At 38.6% G+C, this 20,848-nt stretch overlaps 1 protein-coding gene across 2 annotated transcripts in view; it reads right to left on the reverse strand.

The window, feature by feature from the left end:
* LOC139943967 (axin-1-like) overlaps nucleotides 1-19,309 on the reverse strand; it is a 38,338-nt gene extending 19,029 nt beyond the window's left edge. The window contains exons 1-3 of one of the 2 annotated variants that reach the window (XM_071940883.1): nucleotides 19,249-19,309; nucleotides 14,080-15,194; nucleotides 4,412-4,567 (exon numbers count right to left, since the gene is read on the reverse strand). In XM_071940883.1, the coding sequence (XP_071796984.1) occupies nucleotides 4,412-4,567; nucleotides 14,080-14,942 (1,019 nt within the window). In that variant the 5' untranslated portion in view covers nucleotides 14,943-15,194; nucleotides 19,249-19,309. Of the gene's footprint in view, nucleotides 1-4,411; nucleotides 4,568-14,079; nucleotides 15,195-19,094 lie in introns of both variants that reach the window. The other variant, XM_071940884.1, reaches the window with a different exon arrangement.
* Nucleotides 19,310-20,848: the final 1,539 nt, after the last annotated feature.

Raw genomic sequence — 20,848 nt, forward strand, 5'->3', positions numbered from 1 at the left:
TGGAGTCTTCACATTTATTTCTTGCCAAAGTTCTATTTTTCCTTCAACTTAATTTTGAAAATAAAAAACTAAATGTTGCTTTGGTTTTTTTTAGAGCACAATGTAGTTGTGTATCTAAAATTTTGAATATGAATCAAACGTAAGATCGAAATGAATTTAGCAAGGCGACGCGAAGAAATCAGACCGATAACGAGTACTAATTTTTCCAAGTAGCGACGCAAAAAAAATTATCCAGAGTGAATTCATACAAAGAACGGGGAGGAAGGGGTGAGTACATGACCTTGACCTAAAATCAACCAGACCGATAATTACTAATTTCACTAAAAACCTGCGTACCACAAAGCCTAATCATATCTGAAGTATTGCAACCCTTCACTTTCTTATCTTCTTTATTCCGCCACATATAAGATATTCTTATTTTTTTTTAAATATATGATCGCGTTCAATCAACACAACTCAAATCTTTTCCTCCCATGATTGAGGAGGAATGCCCCCCCCCCCCCCTGAGTAGGGAAGGTCACGGTGGGACCGATGCTTGCAGGTGAATGGGCTCCGAAGCTCTGGCAAAATAATAACTCGATCAATTTCATGAACGGCTGAATACGCATCTTATGCCCATGAGGGTAGGAAAGTGGTTTGACCTTGCCCCGTGCGGACAACGAGCTCTGCCCTGGCTGGCATTCTAAATTATTCACTGGATTATTTTTCACAATGTTGGTTAAAAACTTGCAGTTTGCTTATACAACAACAATATCAAGAATCTTTTTGTGACTTGTACGTGACTTTTTTCAAAATTCAGTGGTTTCAGGTATTGTTTTATTTACATTATTATTTTATTTTATTTCATTTCATTATTATTATTTTTGGTTCATTTATTTATTTATTTATTATTATTTATTTTGATTGTGGGGGGGGGGGGGGTTGCAAGAACAGGACACATTCAGCAAGTCAGTAACACTAATTCCAAAGCAAACACAAGTACAATCACCATCCCCCAGAAATATTATTCATAGTATATCGCAGCCGCTAACCTTCAACCATGCAAGCTACCCCCCCCCCCCCCACCCGCCCCCCCCCCCCCCCCAGCCCAGACCTATGACATTAGCATAATTTGCTCAAGAGATTAAGAAGTCATGGTGGGTCCAACACTTTCCTTTCCGGAATAGAGAAGTATCCACGCAAGTTGAAACCTCATCATGGTGTCCTTATCTCCCCCCCCCCCCCCTCCCTAAAAGAAATTTTTAAAAATGTAAATGTTTGCAATTTTCCTGAAAAACAGAACGAAAATCCTTCTTTGCAAACACTGCATTAAATCTGTTCCAGGCAAAACATATCTGGACTGTTTTTTCCCCCCAACCCTCAAGTTCAAAAATCTTTCACTGCCATAAAAAAACCTCTCCTATAATCCAATTAAAGTTGGTATTTGGAGCCAGTGAAGTGGCATGGCAAATCCCTCCACTCCTTTGTGGGGCTACACAACATCCTGTGGGGCACCCTCATACAAAAAAAAAAAGATAAAAGAAAGAAAGAAACAAAACTGCTGCGAGAATAATTCCATGCTCTCCCCAAAAAAGGCAAGCAGAGATGGGAATCTCAAGCAGCTAACACATTCACTCCTGGGTTTCTGTCTGTATGCAAATGAGATGCATAATGCAGGCTCTTTCAAGGAGTTTCCTAGGGATAGGATTAACACCCAAGGGTTTTACAGAAATACCCATTGAAATTTTTCTGACAGGGGAGCTTGTGCACTGTTAGTGAAGGGCTGTTTTGTTGTGTGTGTGTGTGTGTGTGTTTGTTGAGCATGATAGAGGTGACTATAGTATAGTCGATATAGAGTTAGAAATTGTAATTTTTGTTATACTGGTGGTTTATGCAGGGAAAGATTTCCCTGGGTATAGCAGAGCAAAGTTCTATGCAAATTATATCACTTCAGTTGCTATTCAAAAATCATCATTTGCTACTCACAATAACCATTCAGTGTGCACAAATTTTGTTTTGGTCAAAATATTTTGCTATGCAAAAATTGTTGGATGAAATTGTTCCCCCTTATGTACAACGAAGAATTTTAAAACATAAATTATCAGAGGTATGCTGTGATGACAAGATGAGTTAGTACGACACCTCAAGGATAATATCTCCAGTAGAATGTTGTGGAACCCCCAAGAACCCAACTCTTACTGTTATTGAAGAAACAGTGAACACCCACACATACACAAAGAAACAATCCTTCCACTCATTGTTACCATTCCAATCTTTCGTCTCCTAATTATAGCTCTCCATCCTTCATATCTGTCGCCCTTGAATCATATAAATCTAATTGTGAATTATACCCGCTTGCAAACTTTCCCCATTGCCCACCGCGGTCTTGTTTGCATAGCAGTTACGATAATCAAGGGACTGGTGGGAAACAGGAGCCCAGAAAAAGAAAGAAAAGAGGAGAAGAAAAAAACCTTTAAAGCGTTTCCATTTAGACGCCCCCCAACAAGGACCCTCTTATTACCGGTTGTAACAATGTTATATTTGGTAATTGGCAGTGTGAACCTGTGAATAGAAACCTGCTGCTTGTGGGACCAGCCATGTCTCCCAGCTTGATCCGAAGCAGTGTCCTGTGACACACGGTGCCTTCTGTTTCACTTGCCGCCACAATCAAATTGAATTACGTCGGAAAAATCAACTCAAAAACCCCTGAACTGAAGCAGTCTCCGCTTTTACTGCCCCGATCTCCAGGGGGGGTTAGGGGGAGAGTTAATTTCAAGCAAGGGGAAGACAGCAACAACTGTTACAGTTCAAAAAATGCAGGCAGTTCCACTTTGGGGGCTTGATCAAAAAAACAGTCAGACAATGCCGACATCCATTTTTTTAATCTGGCGAAATTTCTGACAGCCAGGCAGCGCTTGTATAGTGCAGAGGAAAGCAATACAAACAGGCTGGCGTGGAAGCGACGTGTTAGGCACTCGACTTCAATAGCTGCCGCTTTTCCCCTAGACAAGCTGGTCAGGGAGGCATGTTCAAATAGACGTTTATCGGGAGATTTCTTAGCTGACGGCATGCAAAAAGGAGCATGGCGGCAGCACAAAGGGACGCCTGCTTATGAAAATTTGATTCCGAGATAAAAGCCCGCACAATGGAAAATACCACAAGTCATTCAGTCGTGCGATTGACTTCATATTAGAGTCTTTTAGATAGCGCTGACCGTTATAAACACCGGGCAAACAACGGCATTGTCGCGCCATTGTCGGCACAGTACTTCCTCAGCACAGGCTTGGCTCAAAAGTAAAAAAAGGAGGGGAAAATACCCCAAATATTTGGCATTGAAAACCAAGAAAGGAGGGGGGGGGGTGAAAAATACATCTTCATGCTGATTGGAAAATTGTCTTTTCGAATTGTGTCAATAATCATGTATCTGATCCAACATGATGGGTTTTATCCATTGAATCCAGTCCCCCAGACATGATTTGCATTTGTACCCGAGGCGTTTGACTGATTTCATTATCCTTGCCAGGATGAAGCAAACCCAATTTGTCGATAAGATCATAACTGGGTCATTGAGTAAGACTTCGTTTAAGTCGGCGGGCCCTTACAACTTTTTCTTCGACCCCCCCTGAAATCTCAAAGGGCTCCTTTCTAATGATTGGGCTTTTTTTTCTCTTTCTGATCTGGGCGATATGACTTGGCTCCTGACTTTTCTACCCGAGACTGGATCCCTAAATTGCACGTAAATCTGAGATCATTAAAAATAAAAAGTAATCCCAGAAATGCCGACATAAACAATTCTACTCTTAAAAGAAGCAATGTTTGGATGCTGTACTTGTGGGGGTCTTTGGCTTCATTCTTGAACTAGATATAAAAGCAGGGTTCAGATCTCAAAGAACTGTGGCTTCTTCTTTTGTGAATTTTTATTTGGATAAATATTCTCCAAATTAAAAGCGTCAAAGACTTTCACCGACATTAACAACAAAATTGCTTTGTTTTTTTCAGGTTGTCTGTTATCTGTTGCAAAACAACAGATTCTCTCTCACCCTGTATCTATAATATTATATTCATTTACACGTACATGTATTTATTTGTTGTTTGTTTGTTTGTTTGTTTGTTTGTTTGTTTGTTTGTTCAATTATGTATATTTTTGTACACAATATTGATCAAATTTGAAAGCGATGGCGCCAAGAAATCATTAAAAGCCCTAAGGAACATAAATTCTTTTAACATAAATCTACAAAGTTCTCTCTCTTTTTTTACAAAGAGCTATTTTATTCTTTGTTTCAATGATTTTCTTTCAAAAACTGACAAGCGTGTCTTCTTCACAAACATCTGCATATTCCTTAAGTCAAGTCACTCAAGATCCTTGCCTTGAAATTACCATCGCCCCCTCCCCCCTGTCAACCAAACATAGTATTACTCATGTACTACTTACACACTCGAGTCCGTGAGCGACATTGTATCATCAGAGATAGCATCGCTCGATAAGCTCTGTAACTCAGAATCGTTAGTGGAAACGGCCGGCGCGAAAGACGTGAAGCTTGGATGGTATGGACTGAGTACTCTGGCGCTGCTTCCTTTTAAATAGCGCCTGTCACACAAAAGGAGAAAAGAAATATCACCTGTTAAAAACTGCAGACAACACCAAAATGGACGCCAAGGTGTTTTCCTTGGCGCTGGCAAGAGGGAAGTCTTTGGGTGGGGAGGAGTCTTGGACGAGGCTGTCACAGCTTTCAAGCATGGTACAGGCTTCGTTTTTTGAAAGGGCAAAGACACCACGAGGCATTTTCTCCTCACAAAAGAGCATCCTATAAGGAAATTGTACATTTCTACTGTAGCTACATGGGCACCGAGGCAATGACATGAAAAATGGCTCGCAGGTCTGGGGTGAGGTCCCCAAAAGATAAAATATTATTTTACACCATTTTTTTCGTGACGTTAGAGACTATCTATTTGTTTCCGATTGTCTTGAGGGCATATATTGAAAAATGAGTGTATTTTTACAAAACTGAATTTGACCTCTTCAAAAACAAACTTTTAGTAATTTCCTTGTTAAGTCCGAGACTTCTCCTAAAATGTTTTTATTTTATTATAATACAAGTTTTGGGGGCAGTTTTGACATGCAAAATGATTTTCTAGCACCCTATTCATCCATGATTTAATACTGAATATTCCAGACCAACATGCTTTTAAACTTACAGTAAAAGCGGATATCCTTCTAAGACCTTCTTTGAATTTCAGGATTTCAGTCAATGTAAAAAAAGAAAAAAATTCTAAAATTGGCAAAATCCAAACCACAAAAAGAAGAAAACAATCCTGAGCAAAAAAAAAGTGTCTTCTACATTCGCACCTGAAACTCACCACACAAAAAAAAAATCAATAAAAGGCACTCAGCCAATTACAGATATTTTCTCTGTGACCACTCGGGTGGAATCACATTAAAAAGCTCAGGTGACAAACATCATCTCTCTTTTTTTTGGTCACTAACCTATCGCCCAAAATCAGGCGTAAGTTCACAGCACTCTCCGACACTTCTTTTAAAGAATTTTCTTTTTTTATTTGTGGCATGGGCCATTTGCCAGTTTCCTACCCCGACAAGGATTAGATCAACACAATTTTTCGGCCACACTGCTTGCCCAGTTGGAGACCAATCCCCCCATGGTTCCGTATAGTTTGAGACGAGAGGGAAATAAAAGCCTCCTGTTTTGTGTTGGCTTACAGGAGGCTGATTTTTTTAGTGCGATACAGGGAAAATGGACAGCTTTTATGGTTACAGAGTTTGTGCTTGAGTGATCAGCAGGTCGGAGCAGGAGAAAAGGCAGTCACTGGTTGGACAAACACAAAGGGTCAATGGCGGGGCCCTGTACAGGATGGACTCTAAACCAAGAATAACTGGGGAAGAACATATCCATCATGGGGGGATGACAATGCAACATCTGGCCCCATTTTCATTTTATGTAAGAAAATATTCACACGAAAACCACTCACAATGTTTTTAAGTTGTTTTTAAGCAACAAATTTAGGACTGCACTCAATTTCATAAACTACCAAAATTAAATACTGTGGTTTTTTTCTCTCTCTTGATTCCTTCTCCCAATTCCTCACAAAATTTAGTTTCCTGTTTTTTTCAAATAATAGTTTCTAATTTAGAACTTGAGTTACAATACTAAAAAAACACAACAAACTACAAATCCAACATCTGTTGTTTGACAAAGTCTTGTAAAACCACATAATCTGTACATTTATATACATTTGTACATGATACATGTAGACCGTCGAAGTCATGAAAAAGCACACACAAAAATTCAGCACAATTTTTTTTCAAGCACATTTTGGTATGGCTTTAATTCCCCCATCCTTGCTTTCTTTTTGTCAACCCAGCGTTGTAACTGTAACTGACATCTTTTCAGGAATACGATACCTGGAGTATTGCACTCAAACTATTAGTGCAAGAGATACTACTTCTAGCCCTGGACTTGTATGACCTACATGCATTACAAAACCTCTACTCTCCCTGTCCTTTGATGTTTGCCGCCTAAATGCCATCTGCCTATAAAGGACTCAATACTAACAAGGGCAATTGCAATACCTGCAAAGGATGTGAAACTCATTTTGTAAAGTGTGCTTTGAGAAGGTAAAAAGGGGGGTGGGTGGTGTATTAAACTTGATTTGTTTACAGTAATGGATTGGTTTACATGTTAAAGTTGTCTAGAGTAGTAGATGTGTTGTGTGTAAGGCTGTTGGAAAATTGCATTTATATTTGGCCGTGGCTACATGTGTGCAAAATGCATGCTGTTAAATGTGTGTGTACATATGAGAGTTTTATACAGGGTACCAGCTACAGTTGGTTTCTACACATAGTGTGCATTGATCATGCTGAATAGAATGGCATGACTGTACTATCATTATGCACCGTAGAAAATGACATGGGGATTTGCAGGTAGAAAAACAAAAATCATGACTTATTTTGAGGCAGTGAACAAAAACTGAATTTGTTACTAATGATTGATGCATTTATTAATAGAGTGCATGAAATCCTTTCACAAATTAATTGTTTTGTATAATTAGCACTTCAACCTTGACTCACAAAGTGTTGATTCCTACAATCTTATATTACGTTTGATTTATTTACAATCAACTAGTTTAAACATCGATTGGACAGAATATAGTCGCATGTACAATGCAATGCATCCAAATATCATCTAGGCCACAACATGCGGCTAGCCGTGCACATGTAGATTTCACGTGTATAGGGTTACCATACCGGCAAGTAATGCACACACAAAAAAAATAAACAACAAAGGACTTTGGACTGTATTCTGCTACATGTACATAAATGTTGTTTTACAGAGCCACAGGCACCTAGACCAGACAGCCACAAAAAAAATGCAAGGAGCTGATTTTTTGGCATCTATTTAAAAAAAAAAAAAAAAAAACATTCACATGACATGTCTTTATATCTCATTTTCAAGGTTTTAGCCAGGAGTTGGTTATGGGGCGTCCAAAAATTACTGGAAACGTAAAAAGTGGGACGTCCAACTTGTTTACCTACACGTATAATACAATTTAATGTGAATGACAGATATAAAATAGGGCGTCCAATTTTAAAACGGGGCGTCCAAAAGACATCCAGACACCCCACCGGCTTGAGTACCTCATTGCCCTATTTTTCTCAGGTAGAGTAGCAAATAGGAAATCTTGGGTCATTCCATTTATCTTCGGAATATGATGATCAGGGTAGTGCCTGTTCGTAGATCCCCGTGCTGTTAGAGCAATTATATGGGCACTAGGTCATTACAACACAAGAGATTCACTGATCTATCGCGCATCTGGGCACGGTTATTAAGAAGATTTTTTTTTCCTCTTTCTCGCGTCCTCCTCCCTTGGCATTCTGGGATTGCTAGCCACGACGGCGACCGTCAATTTAATAACAGTAGGAATGTTATCCTACATGAACCTGGGCCAATAATCCTGGAGGTATTTGCGTAAAATGAGTATCCGGAAACTTCTGTTCAAATACGCCCCCATAATGGGGGAATGCATACATTGCGTATGATCGTATACTGTACGCCTGTGATGTACATGTGCCACTAGATTTTCGAATGCAATTATTTGTACATGTACGATAGAGGACCTATTTCTCAAGTGGCAGACATCTTTCTTTTTATACCAAGCCATAAGTTGAATTCTTAACCATTTGGAATTAATATCTCTTACACAGATGAAACATAGTTTAGGATTTACAACTGCATGAACAGTAACCCGGGCGACTAAAATGTACATGTGTTTGTTTCAACATGTAAACGGTATTTTTATAATTCTGGTTAAAAAAATTCAACGTGAACAAAATTATGTCAAGGGCTGCTCGGATCATCAAAACAGAAATTTAAGGGATGTTTTTTTTTTATTTTTTCCTATTCCACCTAATTTAAAATAATAATTTGGGGAATGAGTCATACAAGATGTCAGAGTTGTGCCTTAACTTTTGTATTTGTTTTTATTTGGGGGCCCCAGCAAGTATAAATGTACACAATTTTTAAAGCGTAAAAAAACCATAATAAAACGGAAGTGAAGTTTTGAATGATCTTATCCCCTAATTTCTGCCTGGTACCCAACACATATTTTTGAGCTAGAGTACCAGTTAACATCCATTTGTGTGAACTTGGGCCTTGTCTCATCTGTATTAAACTTTTGCAAACTACATGTACGACATGTACTTATTTTATTCCAACGAAAAATCCACATCATCAACAACAACCTTCTTGACCTTGATCTTTGACCTCCAAATTCAATACAGGTCTGTTCCCAGACCCAGTGTGACTCCACTCAACTTGGTGGTGATCAATCCAACTCAAATTATCCAACGGAGGCGAACCAGTTTATGGATGAACGAAGGCAAAAGACCCTTTACGTTATTATCCAATCATGCATTTTGGGAAAAAAGCAGGATGACCTGTGTGTAAATGTTTACCATGAGCATGAGATGTTTTGCTTTTTTTTTCATTTTTGGCAGCTGTGCTTTTGTTTTTTATGTACTACTGAGCAGTCAGATGCTTCAAACACTTCAAGGCATCTTCAAGGAAACATTTAAAACTTACATGTAGCGAGGCACTTTTACAGCATCTTGGCTATAAGACATTCATTACATAAATGTTGAAACTGCATGCTACATGTATATTTATGCGTATGTCGGCAGATTTGTAAAAAATGTTGTCTATTATGCAGGATAAAACAAACTAAAATTTTTTTTAGAGTTAAGTAAAGAATTGCCTCCGATCTCAAAATAAAATATATTAAAGGAAAGGTCCAGGACACACATTTGCCTCTTCTTAATTATGTTAATGTATGTAACCTCAGTAGTCTGGTACCATTTCAGTGAGATTCAGTATCCATACACACACTGTACATAATTGCAAAAGAACACAGGGAACCTCGTAACATAAGGGCCTGATAGCAGGCATTTTTGTCTACAATGAGGGGAAAAACAATAAATTATATGAAACAAAAAGTAAAAGCATTGATTATTTTTTGTCAGTGTATTCGAGCCACAGAACGGTTCCATAAAGAGTGTGAAGAATTTTGATAATTCTACACTCTCTGGCCATTCCTAATTGGCTTTTATCCCCAGAGACACCCAGGGGGGCCAACTTTCCCTGAACTGAAGCCAAGACCTGGCTTTGTCCACCCAAGGTCCCCTTAACCTTTGCCTAATGCATGCTCCCCAGACCAACACAACCCTCACTTAAAATGGATCCCTTCATTACACACATACAGCCACACTGCAAACTGATTATGCATTGCACAGATGGTTGGCGGACTGCAACATGGGAATTCTGGTTTTCTCTGCTCGGAGAGATTGACTTCAACTGGATAGGTCAGCAAGGTCACAGCGAACCATCCACGCTATGTGCCCTTCGTAATTGAGAAAGCAACCCACTAGTGTAGCACGACATTGACTCTAATATTGTATCTCAGAATGTACAGTCAGGGGGTTGATAAATTTAGTGTACTTTGTGATTTCAGTCAAAGGAAAAAAGGAGGGGGGGGGGTGACTAGATTTTATCTATCAACTGTTTTTTTTTTTATACATATTGAATCCAATTGCTCTTACATAGTGTTAGCCAGAGGGATATCCGTGAGTCTTTTGGACACCCTGTTTTATCTAAGTTTCATGTAAATGTATTGTGGGTGAACAGTTTGAACACCCAATTTTTAAATTACTCACAAATTTGGACATCCTTTCACTTAATCCTGGCTAAAACCTTGATTGCACTTATAGTAGAGGCCTAAGGCCTATATGAAACTATGTTTGGTTTGTGTACTTAAATTCTCCTTTCAAATAGATAAATCCCATTCATATAAAAAACAAGTGTTATCAATCAAGTCTGTGAACCACTTCACAAAGCTACCACTCTCAACTGGGTTTATTATTGCTGGGGTAAACAAAATATATATATAAAAAAATTCGAACAGAAATGACACCATTTACACCAACAGTCAAAATTCTTTCCATTTGGTTTCCCTCTCCCAGCCACACAGACCGTATACTGATCTCATTTTAACCAGGGGCCATTTCAAGGTGCAGTTACAAAAACTTTATGGGGCTTGACGTTTTATGGCCTCGCTTTATTATCCAGCAGTCTTTTGTGAGTTTTATTTGTCTGTGGTCTTTCTAATAAGAGAGCGGTTTTACATCTCTGATGGAGCCAGCCTGCTTGATTGCATAGCTTTTTTATGGACGTCATCTGAAGAAGTGTACAAACTGTTGCTTGCTTTTTTTTCTTTTTTTTCTTTTTACGAGTTGCATAGTTTCTTTTTTATCTCCCACCAATCACCTCTTGGGTGAATAACTCTGCAACTGTTAGAAGTAAATTTATTTCTATGGTTCCTTTTTTTCCCCCTGCTAGTCATTAATTTTTGAAACTGTATGAAATCCAACCCTAGCAGAGGGTTTTTTCAGGATTTTTTTATGAGAAGAGTTGTTTTTAGGGTTGGAGGATTTAACTGTTAAAATCCTATTAAGTGGATTCATTTCATTCATCAATCTGAAAACAGTCCAGGGCTTTTAAAGGAAATAAAGTGTACAGGCGTTTTGCAATCAACTGTCTGTGTTCAAATTTGATGTACCTAGAAATAATCTACCCAGTCAGTTTCCTTTGTATTGTGGTTTATTACTTCTTCTTTTTTTAAATCATCAAAATATTTATTATCAGAAGGGTTTGATCAACACTCCTTTCTCGATAATAAACATTAAACACCTCTGTTTCTGTTGTCATCTGGCACGTTTTCAAAAGTTTAATGTGAAATGTTCTGCTTGAGGGAATGTAAAAAAAACAAATATGTAATTTTGCAAAACTTTGACGATTTAGACCAGGGTGCAATCTCATTGAGCTGCTTAAACGGAGAAAAGTAATTAACGTTTTTTTAGTGAGCAATAATGTTTGTAACATCAGTCACAAATGGAGCAAACAAAATGGTCCATGTATTTTGGCTGGTTTCCTTTTTATGCTATGCTATTGAAGCTATGCAGAGTTTATCGCCGTGAAAGTGCAATAAACATAATCTATATCCCTTTCAAGACAGGAATAACAGTTTTCTGAGAGAAAAAGAAAATTGTTTGTTTCCTTTTATGAATTAAATTATCATCATCTCACAAAATTTATGTTTATCTTTTTCCCCCACTTTATACCATCGGTCCAATATTTGGGTTGTAAGCGTTTTACAACAGCTAGGACTTATTCTATTTTCTCTCTTTTTTTTCTCTCATGAGGTCGAAGCTGGGTTGGTCAGTTAAATACACTGGGCCCATCTCTGAGAGAACAAAAATATAGCAGAGCACATTTATTTAGGGAGTCATAAAATGCAGGGTTTTCGCATCTGCTGCGAACATAATTGCCTTAGTGACTCACACACGTGAGCACCCTCCTTCGATGTACAACTGAGCCAATCACATGGGCTGTATTTTGATATGGGGCACAAGCTTTGCGTATAAGATAAGCCCTTAACATCTCTAGTACGTTTTGTCTGTTCATGTTTAGCATGCTATAGTCATGTCGTTGGTGCGGCTGTGGAGCAATACATGTTTTTTTTTATCAGTCCAAACCTTGGCGCCAACATCGGTGATTGTTTGCATTGGCTAGGATTTTATGAATTTAATGTCATTTCAGTGTATATGTGGATAAACCTATCATAAGCAGTGTATGCAGCACAGTATGGTATTGCACCAAAGAGAAGTTCCAATCAAATTATACACGCTATCACAGCACTGCTCAAAATGGGAAGTATTCAAAGGTTAAAATCAGAGTCCAAAAGTTGCAGCGGCTGCGTTGGAAGGTCAGTAGGCAGTGACCCAAGTAGGTACATTACATGGGTTATCAATTAGGGTAAACAAGCGCACAGATTAGGGGATCAGGGCTGTTTGGCTACTTGTACCTTATCAGGAAACAAAGGTTACCAGTAACAATTTGTTTTTCTCCAAAATTAATCTTTTGACGAAAAAATAATTAATGTAACCAGCTAAACTAGCTATGCATGCATAAAACTCAATTTCCAGATTTTATCGCTAGCTCAAGTCCAGACAAATTGCTATAAGTTTATAGCAAAACAAAACATGATATTTTCAAGTGATTTTGTTGTGTCGCGAAACAGGTTACCATGACTTTTGTATAGTTTTGAAGTATGCCTCAATGTACTTAAGTAAATCTTTCTGTAATGGTTCATTCGTGCAAAGACGCACTAAGGTTCGATTTATCACGGTCCACCAAAATAGAAGTGCTTCACAACCAGTTTCACCAGAATGCATCATTTAAATGGCTAATTTGGAAAGGTCAAAGCCTGTTGGTTACGAGTTTGCACTACCCCTACATGCACACTGAATTGCATAATTACCGCAGTTTGTGATAAACCAGCCCATTCAATGCCGTAACAGTTTGTTCCAGCATGTTATCATTACAATCAGAATATCACTTTCATAGCTAACTTAACACTAATAAATACCACGGTTCACCCTTTTGACCATTATGGGCTAATCGCACAAACAAAAATTTAAAAATTTATAAAAAATACCAAACATTCTAACCCTCTTATTTTGGACAAACTATAAGAAAAAAAATAATCGAGGTAAAACATATTTACAATGCTCCATCTAGAAAAACTTAACTACTTTTATGGAGATCACCAGTTAAGTCAGAATACATTTTTTTTTTTTAACAGAGACCAGATACAAATATTTTGCACACAAACGCATAAAATATCCACCAAAGTGCCCCCACCCCCCCTGGACAGAGAGACAGCTGAACTTGTTTGATCTTGGGATATAAATTGTTCAAGTGCATGTAAACATCCTTGTAAACACACACACACCACTACACATCTATGGAATAAACACAGCCCAGAAATGGAGCAGTCCGACTGTTTGTTTTTCGCTTTAATTTATCACCTTGGAGGGGCCATTTCCTTCTGGCCTTAATCCCTGATTTCGTCTTTACATTCAGGTCAACAGTGGATACACCCTGGAAAAAGTCTCTCATCAAAGAAGCCTCCCTCCAAAAAAGGGTTAAGCCTAATTTCAAATACGGACAGCCCGATAACCATGAAATCCTCTGGAAGACTCCATGTTTTTTTGATGATTTAAAAATTCTATCTCGCCAACGAGCCACTGTCAGTATCTTAGATTTAAAAGCCTTATAAGTGTCCATGACCTTTTCGTATGACCCTCACCCCCCCCCCCCCCACACAATCATGTTTTGAATGGAATAAGACAAATCGCAGTGATCAACCTAAGTTAGTATATGGCAGGAAAAAAAATCAGTTCCAGAAAGAAACCGCTAACTAGTGCTAGATCACATTCAAATCTCGCTCTAGTTAACATTCCTCTGTTCAACCAAAATTTTAAAAATCTGTATTGACTGGTTCAAGCAAGTGAAATAAACTGGTTCAAGTTATTGTTCAATGCGATCATTGCCTGATCGCCTGTTTCATACAGTAACCATTTGATGTACTCTGTGTTCTTTACAAGTCAAAAGAGGTGTCCGACCAGTTCGACCTTCAAGACACATTTTGGTGTTCATTGTCCGTTAAAACCGAGCCATTAATTATACATACCCTTCTTGTGTTTTACTCGTCGAATGTCGGTGAAACGAAGTCTTCATCAGCATCTCCATCGTTAGAGGCACCTGTCCCTGATTTAATGCAGCATTTTCCCCAGACGGGATATCAGTGAGTTCGGCATCCTCAGGTAAGGTTGGCAGGTAACCTGTTACTCGTGAGTTCTCACCGCTGGAGCTGCACTCACTACTCTTGGGACTTATTCCACCATTGTTTATGTATTGCACGTATATATCTGACTTGAGAAAACTTGGATAGGTTGATTCCCGGATGTTCTCCTCCACCTCGCCCTGGGCGGGGTCGAACAGGGACTCATCGAATACTGAGCTGCGGACCATGCCCGCTATGTTAGTTCTTAACGTTGAGGATATTTTCACCGCTTGTTGACCGTCTGCTTTGATGAACTTCTTATATATGACCTTGGCTAGTTCGTTCCGTTTTGGATCGTCGGCTGATTTCTTCTTAAATCCCTCGGTGGCTAACCAGAATAAAAGAGGGTCCTGAGCTTTTTCCTGTACAAGAAACTGCTTGAATAAGCATATTCCATCCTCGTCGGAGAGTAAGGCGTGTAGGCTTTCAGTCCAACGAGTGTAGGGTGGCGTCACGGACGCCGACCCTTCGGGTTCGAACCCAAGAGGAGCCTCATCCTCCTCTCTACCTCCAAGTCCAAGTTTCATGGCCGACATGAGTGTCGACCGACGCGGTGTTGCCGAGGGTGACCGTTCCTTGGTGATGCTGACTGAGCTGGTCGACACCGTTTCATTCTCTTCACCCGGCACAGGTGGCCGCTGACTTGTTGGGAGATTCTCAGTGAAGTTTCCACCACAATCTGCCATATAGTGATATACCTGAAGTGTCATGGCGCCGCGGAATGCGCACAATTTGGCGAAAAGATGTCCACCAGCAGCATGAGGAGTCTCCTTAATTTATCTTCCCAATTTTTGAAAACACAGTCTCCTTCTGCTTGAAGAAAAAAAAAACCTCACACAGTATATCCAGTGGGTTCAGGATTGGAAATTCATAAGTGCTGTGAGATAGGGATAACTTGATCAATGGATGACAACTCGACTATGCACAACACCCTTTCAACTCCTATCACCAACTGAATAAACCTGCAACAACAGAAGAGACAAAGAATTATGTTAATGAGTAATCCCATATGCAAATGGTAATGGAGAGCACTAGAGTCTGCCCAAATTGCCCCCTGTGTAATGAATGCACGCCTGTTATGTAACACTCAGGAATTTGTCCACTGAGCACACATTGCCACATGTCCTCACAGATCATTGGTGCACTGAAGAAAAAAAGAAAAAAGGGGCCCCCTCTGACCACAGCATAGGTTCCATGTGTTATAAAAACTATGGGAGGGCAGTAAAAACAAGTCTGTTTTCTACATCCCAGCAATCTCCAGTTTTAATGTCTTTTTATAGTCACGGATGATTTACTGCTCTGGACATTTCATGTGGGAAAATGTTCACATAAACCATTAAAATTGTCCCACCAAAAGAAGCAAGAATTGCAGAAAGCTTGATGAAAAAAACCTTCTGGTTCTGAACACAAATGGGCATTACATAACGCACTCTCTACAATTTTAGACTGGACAGCAATACAAGTAATTCTCACAAGCCCTTCTTCAAGTGCACAAAAAATGTCCAAGATAAAATTGAGTAAAAGACCAAACTTAATGACATAATTGTGGGCCATACCTCTATATTTCCGATTGTAAAGAAATCCTTTAAACTAATCCCTGAAAATTTATAAAAAAATACCATAAAAGTCAGTTTAAAATCACAAGTTAGTACTTCTGCAACAAAATTTTACAAGGATCAGTAATTATAATGCACGCATAATTTATCGACTTACAAATCTCTGTTGTACCATATACCCTGCGTATAATTACACCCCCTTCATATTTTCAGTTTATCCCTTCCCTTCTGGGACATCGAGCGTGTAAGAAGTAACCCAAGCAGCACAAATGTAATGCGCAAGGGTCACCAACAAACACCAACGGCAGATTTCCACAGGAAAAAATTGACCAATGAGTGTGAAATGAACCCAATTTCCTTATTTCACACCTTAAAACTGATTGGCTTTCGTTGATAAGTTCACTTAAAAAAATACATATAATTCAACTACAGTCACATTCGAGTCCAGATAAATTACAGTCAACTATTCGACCCTCCGTCTCTTGGGTTTTAAATTGATTGTGAAACTAAATCAGAAAGTTAAACGCCAAGTCAGAATATTTGAAGAAACAATAAAACACATACTTACAAAGTTACATAAAAATGATAAGCATTACACAAACTAAGATTTGATACCAAAGCACGAGGCACAATTTTACTAATAACATTCAAAGATGAACTTTGTTTCGTTCAACACCACCAAACCCTTTTACCCAAAAATACCTCAGAATCCTTAGACCACACTACCAAAATTTGGGTACAGAGTGCCTCCAGTTATACAAAAAATCCTTTGAAAAAAAAACATGAAAATAAAGTACTGACCTAAAGTTTACAAAATCCCTTGAAAAAAAAAAAAAAACCTCATCAGCAGATGCCTGCGGTAGAAACACTACTTAAAACCCATCCAATATGAACACACACAACCAACACAAGAGTCTACGAGAATGTTTTTAATCTGGTTCCAATACCTCAAACGAGGTCATCTCACAAGAACCCTGTAGTTGATTCTGGAACAAAACCAACTCCCCCCTGGGCAAAGACCCAAGACTTCTGTCTCTTATTTCATCAAATGCTCAGAGTTTTTTTTATATATAGTCTCCTTAGGAGCCTCCTAAAATAATTATGGATCTAAACAATCACCCCCCCCCCCCCATTCACCTTTGAAATTTTACTAACCCTGATTCCAATAATTTTGACGAATAATTCCTCCATGACATTTTTTACATGGTCCATGTACTCCACTTATTTTAAGGTCATTTAAAAAAAATTAACCTTGAACAAATTTGTGATTGGGTTTTTAAAAAAACTCAGTCTTTTGGAAGTTCTGGAAATCCATATTTTATTTTAATATTAAGTACTAACGTAGATAACTGCTTTTAGTTCATGCATTTATAGTAGTTCAATTCACCATCTGCCAGTGTATTAACTGCACTGTCGTTCATTTTCACTTGTGTGTTTTTTGAAATCACACTACAAAATGCATACCATGGGGATTTGTTAGAGTGTGCATTCTTTCCTCCAGTAGAGTACATTATGCTTGATAACTGTACCAGCCTGACCCACAGGCTGGAAATAACTCAAGTGGTCTACTAGGAAAATAGCTGACATTGAAACATAAAAATATCTGTCTGTTGTTTATAAAAATTAACAGTCGGATATTAATTTGAACAAACTTTCTGCAAACAGAAAAAAAAAATACATTAAAAATAATAATACATTTTTTATGAATGGCTTAACAATTGTGCGACTCAAATTCTCAAACTACAATACATGAATTTTAAGCCAGAGTTTTTGTTGTCCACCCTTTTTTCTGAACTGTGTAAATTACAAACGGCAGCCTGCATGGTTACAAATGCAACAAAGCAAAGGCTCTATGGCCATACAGACAACCGAAATGAAAGTCTTAATAATTTTTGCGTAAAACTCAGTACAAAAAAATGAACACGTAACAACGTAAAATCTGAAATCTGGGTTGACAAAGTATTAGCTGAAACCCATGCAGCTTTATAGCGTGACCTTGCTCTATTGACGTGTGACCATTAAAGATGACCTAATTAAATCCGCAAAAATCCATTTATAAAACGAGTAAGACTAATCAAAGTTAAAACAGCCATGGCCTTCTCTTGTGCGATTTATACATAATTGAATTTGTCCATGACACGTTTCTTTGCTTTTACTTATTGTTGTTAGAAACTTCTTATTTATTTGCAGGTGTTTTTTCTTTAATTCATACCAGGAACCAGTATGAGGCAAGAAGGAAAAATAGTCTGGTTCCTTCTCTGTTTAAATGATCATCACAGTTGGTTATTTCTATTCCATACGGGGTACATGACCTACAAGGTAAAAATGTTCAAAGATGTTTTCAAGTCAAAAGTTAAAATGTAACCTATTTAATACACTATCAAAAACAAAAATGAATGCAAATCCAATTGTCGCTTTTCACTTACTTCGACCAAAAATTAATTGTTTAGTTTTACCCCCAAATTATAAATAACATGACGGCTGTCAGATACACAGCATTTTTTCCAGAATATTAATTGAATACAATTATTTCATTTAGCTGTCAATCATAGCCATAGTTACAGTTTACTCTGTGTCAAAGTGAATTGTTTTGGATTTATTTTGAACAAATTGGAAATATACTTACAAAAAGGCTATTCTTGCTTTTTGACAAAAAAATAAAATAAATTTTTAAAATGTATTCTTACACAAATAAAATAAAATTGCTGCTTTCCAACTGTCAGTAATCAAAACAAAACAACACTGGCATTTGAAAAGAAAAAGCATCATATAACAAACCTCAAATTTACTTCAACATCCAATTACAAGTCTGGATAACATTTGAAAATGGGGTAGCTTAAAAATCACAGCCCAGATGTCTTTAGTTGCACGATAGTGCCAAATACATGTACACTGACTTACTACACACTACAGCCAATGGGTTTCAATACGTACGGAGGTCGAGCTTGGTCATGCCATGTTGAGAAGACAATCCGTAAGTAACCTTGTTGCTGGGACAGCTTCCTGTAGAGAGAGCTAGCTCTAACCGCCGAAATCAGCCCCAAAAAGCCAGTAATATCAAGCTCGTTTTAACACACAATGTAACCCTTCACCACCACCAAGGCTTTATCACTTGTGATACAGCCATGTATTCCCTTTAGTAGGTTGTACGACGGTACGTACAAGAGGCGATTGTAGTTCAAACCATGCCGTGATGGTTACACACAGAGCAGCACTAACTACATGTACATGTACTGTTCACTACTCGACCGAGAGAAGCGTTCGTGTTGACTGGTGCAATAGTCAACAAAGCGTAATTTCACTCACCCCAAACGTCGATCAGCCAAAAGCTGGTGCAATTATTATCCAGGACTACACGTAGGCAACTCACGTCCAGCACATGTAAGCATTTTCAACAAGAAATACCATGTGAAAAAGGTGGAATTTCGAAGTTTGTAGGGCCGTTCCGTCCTTTACTTACCGGATAGCGTCTCTGACTGCGAGAAGTTTTTCTGTGTGTTTCAAAGTGCAACACATCAAAGCATGTGCCCGCCGCCCGATGGCTCCCAAAGGGCAGTGACGTTACCTCAAAGGAAAAGCCGCACCAATCACAAAGGAGCACAATTTAGACCTGCGGAAGCGTGCATTCATAAAATGGGGAGGCGCAATTGTATTTGTGTCACTTATCTTAATATAAACACCGCCACTGTAAGGAACTATTTCTCTTTGTATTGTTTATATAAATGTAGCTTGAACAAATACTATGACGGCCTTTTTTATACAATATGTTTGTGCTTGAGGTTCAAATGATGATTGGTAAAACTATGTCGAGTATAGCAGTTTTACCCTTTTTGATGAATAGAATGATCCGATGCCCGAGGGCATTCGGCATTCTAGCGCCAGGCACACAGAGAGAAAGGACCGCACGGAAGTCCAGCGGGTCAACGTTGCGTGAAAGGCAGAGAAAAAAAAGACCGTTTCAAAATGATTCACTGCATCACTCATGTACTTACTGTTGGCAAAATGAGGAGGCTAAATTGATGAATTGTGCAAAACAAACGGCCCCAATTCAAGGATCTTTGTGCAGTTGTGTTAATGGCTAGCCCCCCAAAACCAGAGCAACGTCAAAATCCATGGCAGTGGAAGAAGACTTGCGGGTGTGTGTGTGTGTGTCTCTATACCCGAGCTCCCCATACGGCATGGAGCCGCTGAATGTTCCCTGCCGATTCCATTCAAATCAGCCAACGAATTAATTTGGCGTTGACCGGGCTAGGTCGGGGTCCGGTCAACTGCGGGCCTCCGCGCAAGCCAAGACGGCGCCTTGTATAAATGAGCCAAATTGCCTCTTAGGGTCGCCTTTTCTCCATAATATTTCTGTACATTTTTTTAGGGTAAGCAGTTGACGCGATTTAAGAGCAAAATGGAAGGGCATACTCAGGTGGAGGGGCCGGGAAAACGCACAATAAAACCGATCACAGGGAGGAGACAGATTTAGGATCCATAATTTATAAAATAGCGTTTGCTGCTGGCAGGTATCGGTGACAATATTGACAACAATCTGTTAGCCGCCATCTTAGTACAACAACCAAGTCATAAAACGGTTTGGATTTGTGTAATATGGAGGCGACGTGCTATATTGACTGTGGTATGTAAACAAGGGTAATAAACAGTCATGCTTAGGGTACAGTCCTGAAAATTGTATCAACAGAAACTGACAATATAATACAAAACTTGAATAGTAGATTCATTAATGGGTATAAAAATAATTGAAAAGAAATGTTTTCCTTTTGTTTTTAATGTGCACAATCCGATCTGATACATAACCGGAGTTATCAAAACAAAAACATAAGGGGAAACAATGTATGGATAATAAATAGGGCAAGTAAATAAATAGCCGGAAACTTGGCAAAATTCCAGTCTGTAAAATAATCTGTTGATTTCTCTTCAAATGTTTATAATCATTAATAACGGTCGGATCGGAACCCTTTGTTCATCACCATTTAAATAAACGTAACCAAACCGAGGCTTGGAGGTAAAACACATTTGGACCATTTCGTATACAACAAAAATCAATAGTTATG

This window comes from Asterias amurensis, chromosome 11, assembly GCF_032118995.1.
Source record: "Asterias amurensis chromosome 11, ASM3211899v1".
In the NCBI taxonomy this organism is placed as follows: domain Eukaryota; kingdom Metazoa; phylum Echinodermata; class Asteroidea; order Forcipulatida; family Asteriidae; genus Asterias; species Asterias amurensis.